The sequence below is a fragment of the Arvicanthis niloticus genome, chromosome 19 (assembly GCF_011762505.2).
Source record: "Arvicanthis niloticus isolate mArvNil1 chromosome 19, mArvNil1.pat.X, whole genome shotgun sequence".
In the NCBI taxonomy this organism is placed as follows: Eukaryota; Metazoa; Chordata; class Mammalia; order Rodentia; family Muridae; genus Arvicanthis; species Arvicanthis niloticus.
Window position 1 is genome coordinate 42,387,523 of NC_047676.1, and position 10,140 is coordinate 42,397,662.

At 40.9% G+C, this 10,140-nt stretch overlaps 2 protein-coding genes across 2 annotated transcripts; both read left to right on the forward strand.

Annotated features, from left to right (window-relative positions):
- The first annotated feature begins 3,925 nt into the window (after positions 1-3,925).
- On the forward strand, positions 3,926-5,504 carry LOC143435088 (uncharacterized). Its single transcript, XM_076916211.1, has 2 exons — positions 3,926-4,348; positions 4,828-5,504. Exons 1-2 carry the CDS (start codon positions 4,044-4,046, stop codon positions 4,865-4,867), a joined length of 345 nt encoding a protein of 114 aa, XP_076772326.1. The 5' UTR covers positions 3,926-4,043; the 3' UTR covers positions 4,868-5,504.
- Positions 5,505-5,684: 180 nt separating this feature from the next.
- On the forward strand, positions 5,685-8,628 carry Setd9 (SET domain containing 9; the record flags this gene model as incomplete). Its single annotated transcript, XM_076916300.1, is given in 9 exon segments — positions 5,685-5,809; positions 5,811-5,887; positions 5,890-6,052; positions 6,721-6,872; positions 7,099-7,163; positions 7,320-7,350; positions 7,353-7,393; positions 8,080-8,146; positions 8,149-8,628. Coding segments are annotated over 9 exon segments (816 nt in total), but the record flags the coding sequence as incomplete, so codon positions are not given.
- Between the last annotated feature and the right edge of the window lie 1,512 nt (positions 8,629-10,140).

Sequence of the window (10,140 nt, forward strand, 5' to 3'; positions counted from 1 at the left end):
AGTCTGTAGCATCTCTATCAGAACACTGTATCAGAATTTCAATTCTGTGATTCACAAAAGGGGAAAATAGTTTGAAAACTCGGCAAGACAGAACGTGGAACTGCAGCAAACAGCCAAAGTAATATTAAGCAGAAAGAATAAGGCCAGAGGTATCACAACACATGATATCAAATCGTACTATTGAGCCACAATAACAAAATTACAGCAAGATTTCGGGAGAAAAAGAAACATACTGGGAAACCAATGAAACTGAACAGAGAACTAGGAACAACCCGCACAGGTTACAGCTCCTAATTCTGACAAATATGGACAATTATTGCTGGTAGGAATACAAACTGGTGCCGCCATCATGGAAGTTGCTATGGAGTCCACGTGCCCACGTAGTACCAGAAATGCTTGCACACTCACATTTACCATAGCGCTACTCATGATAGCCGTGATATGGCACCTATCCCGATGCCCATTAACAGGTCAGTGGATGAAGAAAATATAGTACATAACACTATGGTGTTTTATTCAGCCATAAGGAAAATGAAAGGATGATATTTGCAGAAAAATGAATGGAATTGAAAATCATAATTTTAAGCAGTATAATCCAGGCTTTGAAAGACAAATACCAATTTTCTCTTACATGCAGGATCTAGATTTAAATATATATGTATATTTAAGATATACATATATATGAATTACATCAAAATATAAAAGTGACTATGAAGAGAGAGAACAAGGAACAGGAGCAAGCAGCAATACAAGAGTTAGAAATATAAAATATACTATGTTTTCTCTAATATTTTTTTTTCCAGAAAGAAGGGCACTAGCAAGGCAGAATGGAAGAAAATAAATGGTAACAGGATAAATATAAACAAAATTCAAGATATATATGTAAGCAAATATCATACAGAAACCCATTTCATTGTATGGTAACTGAAAATCAATTAAAATTTAAATATATAGTAACAGAACATTTTTAAAATTTATTCTTTAATCTTTTTTTACAGGCCAAACTTTATCCCCCTCCTGGTCCACCATCCAACTGTTCCACATCCCACACCTCCTCCCAACCCATCAGATCTCCCCACCCACAGGGGCCCAAGTCTCTCGAGGGCTAGGTGCATTTTCTCTGACTGAGTCCAGATCCAGCAGTCTTCTACTGTATATGTGTTGGGGGCCTCATATCAGCTGGTGTATGCTCACCGGTTGGTAGTATAACAGAACATTTTTGAATAATTTCATGCTGCCAAATCTGACAACCTAGGCAAAAAAAAAAAAAAAAAAAGATATCATTTTAAAAAGCTTATTAGATGTTACACAAAAAGAAAGGAAGTTTTGAGTAGTCTTTTTATCTGTTGCAAAACCGAACTCATCAAAGTGAACTACAAACCCAGACAGTTCTATTATCAAATTTCTTCTGGAAAATTAAAAAGAAAATGTTGGATAGCCAGGCAGTGGTGGTACACACCTTTAATCCCAGCACTTGGGAGGCAGAGGCAGGCAGATTTCTGAGTTCGAGGCCAGCCTGGTCTACAGAGTGAGTTCCAGGACAGCCAGGGCTATACAGAGAAACCCTGTCTCGAAAAACCAAAAAAAAAAAAAAAAAAAATGTTGGCTAACAGCTATAGCTTATATAACTATCTGTAGGATCTTGTCAAAGCAACATTCCTTAAGTTAGTAAACTTATGTCAGACTTCCAAGGGCAGTCCAATACTTGAGAATGCATGCCTGTAATTCACTGCATTAACAGAAGAATGCATATAAAACTTGCAGTCAGCCATCTTAGTCACCATTAGGGAAAACATTTGATAGCTATCATTCACTTAACTGAGATTAAAAAAAAAAAAAAACCTTAGAAAGTCAAAAAAAAAATAGGACTTTAAAAAATTCCACAAGTTATACCTACCAGAAAATTGCAGTAAGTGCTTTAGTGGACACAAAACCTTAGTAGCAGAATGAGACAATGCTGGTGCAAACAACCATGCACAGATCTCCAAGGTGCAGTTTGTATTTTTGGGTGAATCAATGTGGTAAACAGATGTGGTTCGATCAGTAGGGTGCTCTCACTGTGTGTATAAAGTTCTAGACTCTGCCCCTGGTGGCACACACCTGTAATCCTAGGCTCCTGGAGCTATCGGCAGGAGGATGAACATTCAAGTCCATCCTTGACTACATAAGTAGCTGGAGGCAGGTTGTGGGTACACAGATGCTCTGTCTGATAAAAAGAAGTATATGTTTAAAGAAATTGTGTGGTGGCGCCTGTTTATAATGCCAGGTAGAAGAGGGTTAGTCAGAAGTTCAAGGTTATTCTCTGCTACATTTAAAACCTGTTTCAATGAAGAATGAATGAATAATGAATGAATGAATGAATGAATGAATGAATGGTGGATTCTATAGTATTTTTTAAAAATCTCACTCAAAATACCATGGAGCTACAGCCACACAGAAAAGTACATCAGTGCCCCAAAATAAAACCTGCAAAACCCATATCACTCTAACAACATCTAGGGAGGGCTGGTGAGGACCAGACAGAACTGGTGGTAGTACAGACTACTTTAGGTTTAAGTGTACTTCCTATCAGATTTTCATTCTGAGAGTTCCACATTGAATTAAAAATGAACTTTAATCATAGAAGTATAGCAGTGCTAGTGATATATACTTGCTATAAGTCAAAATTCTACTAATGCTTAACTATTTTGGGTTCTGTCTAAGTTGGAGATCATAAAGACATTCTGGTCATGTGACATTAACTGGTAAAGTCTGGACACCACCTTCTGAAACTGAACAACTTCATGTGATCTATACCGTTGCCAATAGCAAGCCCAGGAGGGGAGTCTCTGAAGCCTGCCCACATTCTTCATGGCATTAGAGCAGGGTAAAAGGAGACATGAGCAGACACTCATCCCATCTCTTTACTTCTCTGAATTAGAGCAAATCTGTTCCAAGGCCCTGGGCACCGCCGGGAATTCTCATGAAATCTGAATCATTTTAACTTCAGGTTGGGATTCACCTTCACTCTCAAGCAAAGAACAGGGAAGCTGATTCTCTAGCCTGAAGAAGCAGCAACACATACAAGGTGTAATAAACACATGTTGAATGGAAGATGTCGAGGAAACTCTTATAGGCTGTCCTCACTGCCTATAAGAACTCTGTCCAAATCTGCTGTGTGGATACCTGACCTATTGATACACATGGGTGCTGCCTGTATACATTGGGTGAGTTATTAAGGTTCTTTCAAATATCATCCATGAGGCCAGTATTTATCCAAAACTGGATAAAATGATATCCAACACAAGATTACAGGCTGATATCTCTCATAAATGCATATGCAAAACTTCTTTAAAAATCTTACCCAAAGAATCCAATAATATAATTTAAAGGATAATATAACATGATCAAATTAATCCAATGGCAGAAAGCTTAATGGTCACTTGGGGACTGGGAACAAAAGAACAAATGAGAATGGTCAAAGTAAGTTAGAATCGGATTTTGATGGATATATTTGCAATCATAATTTTGATTAATGTATGTGCAAAAGGCCTATCAAGTTGTTCACTTTAAGTGTGTGTGGGTTATCATACACCACTATGATATATCATATATTCTCTTAAAAAGCTCCTTAAGAAAACATTTTTGTCAGGTAGTCTTGCCTTTAGGTGTTTAGGAGACTGAAGTGCAAACCAGGCATTTTGTTCTTCCGTCTATATATTCACACATCGCTTCAGTTACTCGGTGGTTAAGAACACTTACTCTTGTAGTTATCTTGGGATTCCGTTCCCAGCATCCACAAGGTAGCTCACAACCATTTATAACTCCAGTTCCAGGGGACACCGCGGACACCAGATACCCACGAGGTGCACATACATACATGCAGGTAAATCACTAATACACATAAACTAAATGTGTGTGTGTGTGTGTGTGTGTGTGTACCTCTTTGAATGGGTTGGCTCGCTTAGAAGCGCCTGAGGTCCAGGCTAGAGCTGGAATTTGATTGGGAGGAGTCCTGCTGAGTAGAGGCGGCCCACTCCCGGGGCGCATTCCTAGAAGCCAGGATGCCAAGAAGCACAGTGACCCTTCGCGAACAAACACGATCACTGTGCACATGGGAGCGAAAACGCACTGCTCTACCTCTGAGCGCCCAGGCGGCAGGAGCCTCGCGGAGCCTGACACCCAGGGCGGAGGCTCTGAGGGCGGGACAGCGCAACCGGACTCCTCCCTTAATTGAGCGGGCCGAAGATTCGACTCTCCTCTTCCTCGCCTTCCTCGTCGCCGCACTACAGAGCAGCCTGCAGGATGTGTGTCGGCGATGGCGCCGCTTCGATCCCCGGATTGTGATGAGCCTAACCTACAATCCGAGGTGAGAGGGCGGAATGGCAGGATCTCAAGACTTCCCACAGCCCTTGATGCTGCCAAAGCTGCTAGGCCTAGCCAGCGGGTTGAGGAGGGCGGGCCGTGAAGGCGGAGCCTGAAGTAGATGAGGCCTGGGGATGCCCCAGGTTTGAGCGAGCAAGCCTAAGGGGCAGAGCCTGAGGTGGGTGGAGCCTGGAGCAGCCAGAAAACTAAGGTGGGTGGAGCTTGGGACATCCAAAGTTCTGAGGCGGGCGGGCCTAGGAGGAGGAGCCTGAGGTGGGTGGAGTCTAGAACAACCAGAGGTTTAAGGCGAGAGGAACCTAAAGTGGGTGGAGCCCAAAGTAGGCGGAGCCCTGAGGCTGAGGGTCGCGGAGGAGATTGGGGCTACTGGGTAAAGCAGACGCCCACCGTACGGGGGCGGGACCTGTGTCCTCTTTCCCAGCGTGCGCCGCGCTGCTGGGTCTCACGCACGTCTTTTTCCTTTAGTGAGTCCGATCTTACGAGGATGCTGGAGCGGAGCAAATAGAAACTTACAAAGTGGGAGTGTGGCCTTTCCTCACCCGGGTCTTAGGTGCTTGAACTTCCTCAGAAAAGCCAAGGATTATTCTCACTAACGCGTAGAAAGGAGCAGAAAATAATTGCTCGGGGTGGGTCGCCGTGGGCCTGTCAGGGCTGGCGTTTCAGAGCGTGCTGCTGATCTGCTGTCAGTCTACGCAGTAGAAGACTCAGCTAAAAGCCGTTCTCTCAAAAACTGAGACACGAGCGCTTTCCCGAAGCTTCACACTACGGACACGTGAATTCGGTTGCATCGTTACCGTAGAATTGTCAAGAGAAAGTTTTTTCCTTATTGTTCAGAAGCAATATTGTTCGTGGTTTTTTTTTGTTTTTTTGTTTTTAAATTAGTTCTGGAAGTAAAAGTGATACAGTCAAAGAAGTTACCACCCCTAGGAGAGAATATGACAAGGGATGTGAATTTGGTTTAAGGATACCTTTGAGAAGAATACGCCTATGAGAAAAAGTGTTTACAAAGATTCTTATTTGAAAACATTCAAATAGCTATTGAATGGTTCGAGGGAAAGCTGAGCTACGTTTCTGCTTCTGATCGATCTTTCCGTTTACACCTTTAGTACCATGGGCAAGTTCCCTAACATTTCCATGCCTAAGTTTCTTTGCAAAAAACGCATGTCGAACACTGGCTACTTGATTGTTGGGCGTTAGAGATTGTTGAGCTTTCCCAAAGAATTGCTTTTTCTAACGTCTGAGTTTTAGCATAGTGTAATTCATTATTAGGGGCAATAATCCAGAAATCATCCAGAACACTGACTTTAGATTGATGCGTAATAAAATGGAAACTTTCAGATTCTTCAACACATTGCAGAGGACCCAAAGATAAAATTATCGCAGCTGAAGTTGTACTAGGAACATTACCAAAGGTTTCCCAGTTTCTCAATGACCGTAGTAAACAATCAAATCTCTGGACTGCCTCCAGAACCTGCTGAGTCAAAATATTAACACCTTCGGGGAGTTCAGCATCAAAAGGTGAAAATGGGTATCAACAACAAAATGTCTTTAAACTAGAAGACATTCTTTGTAAGACGTTGGGTTTCAGTGTCTGCAGGAAGATGTTTCTTGTCATTGAAGGACTGATAACAAAGGAGCAGAATCTATGTATCCTGGTAACAGCTCAGTACTGCCAAAAATTGCTTGTCTAGCCCTCTTATCAGAGTAAATGTTTGAATTTGAAACCCAAGTTTCCAGACTTTTAAAAATTGTAATTTCATAATTAACCTTATAAATTATATTATGTGTTGAAAAGTATGCTGTAATGTTTAGTGAAATAATTGCATTTTTAAGGTCATCTTTTTGGTCATGAGACTCTCCCAATAAATATTCATTTTCTCCTTTCCTTTGCCAGTAAAACAGCACGAAGTTCAGAATAATCTGTTCTCATATACGTCTTCTGCACTAGTCATTAACAAAATACACTTTTAAAATACTCTCCAGGGGATATCAAATTATACTAAATATATGTGTGTGCATATATGTGTGTATAAAACTTTGTAAAATTGAGCCTAAAGAATGTTGTTCATACTGTCATTAAGATAATTAGATTCTGCCTGCTATATGAACTGTTGGTTCTGTGCTTCATCATCTGTTAGGAACAAATTCTATAAAGAGAAAATTTCTTGAAAAACATGACATTCTAGACTGGAAATTAACTGTTTAAAAAGATGAAAGAACATGTGTTAAAATATAAAAATAAACCCATTATTTTATGCAATTCATACACACTAATGAGTTATTCTTAAAGATGGAGGGATTAAAACAGACTTCTATTTTAGGTTTCTAATTAAGAATGTCCTTATCAGAATAGTTTAGTTTTACATGTTGCTATCTATGCCTTTGCCTTGTTGTATCACATCATAATAAATATGACCCAATCTTTTTTCAATCCATTGGAAACTCATTTAGTTTTAGATGCCTGGATAGGACGCTCATTAATGGAAATGACAAAGGAATATCAAAAAATTGTATTCAGGCAATTAATGTCCATGTTCAAACTCAGTTATAGGAGGTAGAACCGTATTTGACATAGGGTTGTGGCTTAATCATTTATACGTTAAATAAAATCCGTTTAGAAGGCTGCTATAGTGTAGTTGTCTGTTTGGTAGACAAAACCTTTTGAAAAGAAATTGCACTTGTAGGGTTCATTTTGTGGGTTTGGATTCTTTAACATACAACAGAACACTGGCTTAGCTGATACTTTCAAATCTTCTTGCAACAGGAGAGATCAACCTGGCCCTTTAAGAATGACTGACAGTGCCGGGCTGTGGTGGCACACGCCTTTAATCCCAGCACTTGGGCGGATTTCTGAGTTCGAGGCCACCCTGGTCTACAGAGTGAGTTCCAGGACAGCCAAGGCTATACAGAGAAACCCCTGTCTCGAAAAACCAAAAAAAAAAAAAAAAATGACTGAGGGTACGTGGTTAATATCAGAAATTCACAGTCCAACATAGGACAGTATGTTGACAATTGTTCAGACAGTAAGTTGGCCTGCCCAGGCTTTTGACAGGAGGTGCAACAATGGCTAATTGTTTTTTCATCACCTGACTGAGCACGAAGTCACTTGAGTAACAGCTTGAGCAGCTGCAACTTGAGAAAAGGTATCTTTCAATAATTATTTTAGAAATTTTAAATGATTTGATTATCAGTGTTGTAATATAGTGTTACACAGTAACTACTAGACTAGTATCCCCTTTCCTTGTGCTGCTAAGTTTGTAAGTCATCCATTTATTGGCTTGATTTCCCACTGGAAAATGCTTGATTACCTGGCTACATTTAGAAGTAGCAGGCCTGGCTCCTTTATTTATTTAACCAAATGACTGGAACCCTTAGTTCCTGATATTTAAAAAGACAAAAAACAATGAAGACAAGCATGGTGGTATATGATTATTATTCCATCACTGGAAAGCTGAGGCAGAAGGATCAGAGTTCAAGGTCAGCATGGGCTACGTAAGACCCTCTTGAACAAGTAGAGATGAAACATACATGTTTACTATATAGGTTTATGTGTAATGTAAACACTTATACTTAGTATTTTAAATTTGTATTTTACTAAATATTAGTATCGAGTATGTTCCAACAGTTTAGCAAGACCACACATTAATCATAATTCATTGGTGTTTTTTACCCTCACCCTGTGTCGTGGCTTTTTCTCTAAAATGCGCCTACTCCTAGGCACAAGCCACTAAAGTCTGTTACCCGGAATTTGATGTGCCTGCAGTTTTCCCTAGAGAACGGAAGCAAATTTCCCAAACATTGCCTGCAGCTTCGACAAAGGTCAGCCTTTTAAATCAGCATGTCTGGTCTTTGACGGTACATTTACTACACTTGAAAAATAAAATTTCTAAGAAAAATCTTTATAGAATTTGAAGCACCTTTTTCTTTTTAGTAAAAAGTTGATAGACCAGAGGTGGTTCAGTGACAGAGTACTTGTTTGGTATGTTGTAGACTCCAGGCCTGATTTCTAGAATTGTTTTTAAAAATTCAGATTTTGCTAAGAAGTTATTGTGCTCACTTTAAATGTTCAGGGGGTTTTGTTTGTTTGCTGGTCACTTCTTTGCGTTCCTACAGAGCAAAAGTTTTTAAACTTAACTGGAGTAAGGATTCTTTTTTATGTGTTTGTTGATGTTATACATATGCCCCAATTTCAAGGTAAACGATATTGGCTTCATTCTCATTTCAAAATTATAATACAATTCCAATTTTTAATTGGTTTTCATAACATTTACTTAAACCACTTGAATTTATAATTTCCTGTTCTTTTAAGTTGTTTGTGAACTTTAGCCAAGCCTTAGCAATTTGTTTGTTTTGTTTTTCGAGACAGGGTTTCTCTGTGTAGCTCTGGCTGTCCTTGAACTCTGTAGACCAGGCTGGCTTCGAACTCAGATATCCTCCTGTCTCTGCCTCCCAAGTGCTGGGATTAAAGGTGTGCCTGGCAGCAATTCTTTTGGATCTTATTTATTTTGTGTATGTGTAGGCTTATGCAAGTTTCTGGTGGAGATATTGATCTGGTGATTTGAAGCAGCTGTGTGTCACCCAGTGTTGCCTGACAGGGGTGTTAGAAGCTGAGTGAGTCTTGAAGAGCAGCAAAATGCTCTTCTGAGCTCTCTCTGTAGCCCTAGAACTGTTACAGTACTGTGGATGTGTACACACCTCTGTAAAAACTATTGTTTTTACAGAATAAAGGAAAACTGTCTCTGGTGTTGCCATGAGTAAATTGGTATGCATGTCATTTACAAAGTGTTCATGGTCTTCTTTCTGTTCACTGAATATTTCTACCAATCTGGGGAGCAGAGTGGTGAGACAACTGTAAAAATTGCTTTAGCCAGGGGATGCTATTAAAGGACAGGCAGGACAGAGACGACTGTTCCCCTCTCGTTTCTGTGGAGGGGGTGTCCATTGGTAATGCTAACCTTTCTCCACCCACCGGACTATCTGAGCACTCCTGTGGCTCATAACCCTCAAGTTCTCTGTAGGCTCTGCCAGCCCAGGTGTTGACAAAATAAATATACTTAGAGGTGAAGAACTATCAAACCAGCTGAGCTGCCCTTGGACCTGAAGCCATCGATCCCAGAGTTTTAGCCACCCCCCTTTCTGTTTTTGTTTGTTTTGGTTTTTCGAGACAGGGTTTCTCTGTGTAGCCCTGGCTGTCCTGGAACTCACTCTGTAGACCAGGCTGTCCTCAAACTCTGAATCCCCCTGCCTCTGCCTCCCAAGTGCTGGGATTAAAGGCGTGCGCCACCACTGCCCAGTTTTACTATTACTTTACTTTTTGATCCATCCACCTGACTCACTTCCAAGCTTGGATAGGGTATCAACTGCAGGATCAGATTTTGACCACTCTCAAAGCTACCTCACTAGCTTTGCTTGTCTCCTTTATTGCAATTTAAATCGGCTTCCCTTCCCACTCCTGCCCCTTACAGACTACATCGCCAAGAGGATTGTTTGGTTGGTTTTTCTCCAAGACAGGGTTTCTCCTTGTTCCAACTGAATACAGGCCATCCTCCTTCCCCTACCCACTGAACATTTATAAAGAGAGTATGTTCTGTGGGTGTGTGGAGAGGTACGGGGAAGGGGATGTCTCAGCGGGCCCATGTAGAGGTATCTCTTCCTGTGAGGGACCAGTCACACACGGGAATAGAATAGAGTTTGAGGGCATAGGGAGGGGAGCCAGGAGGGCGGGAGAGGGAGAGGGTGAGAGAGAGAGAGAGAGAGAGAGAGAGAGAGAGAGAGAGA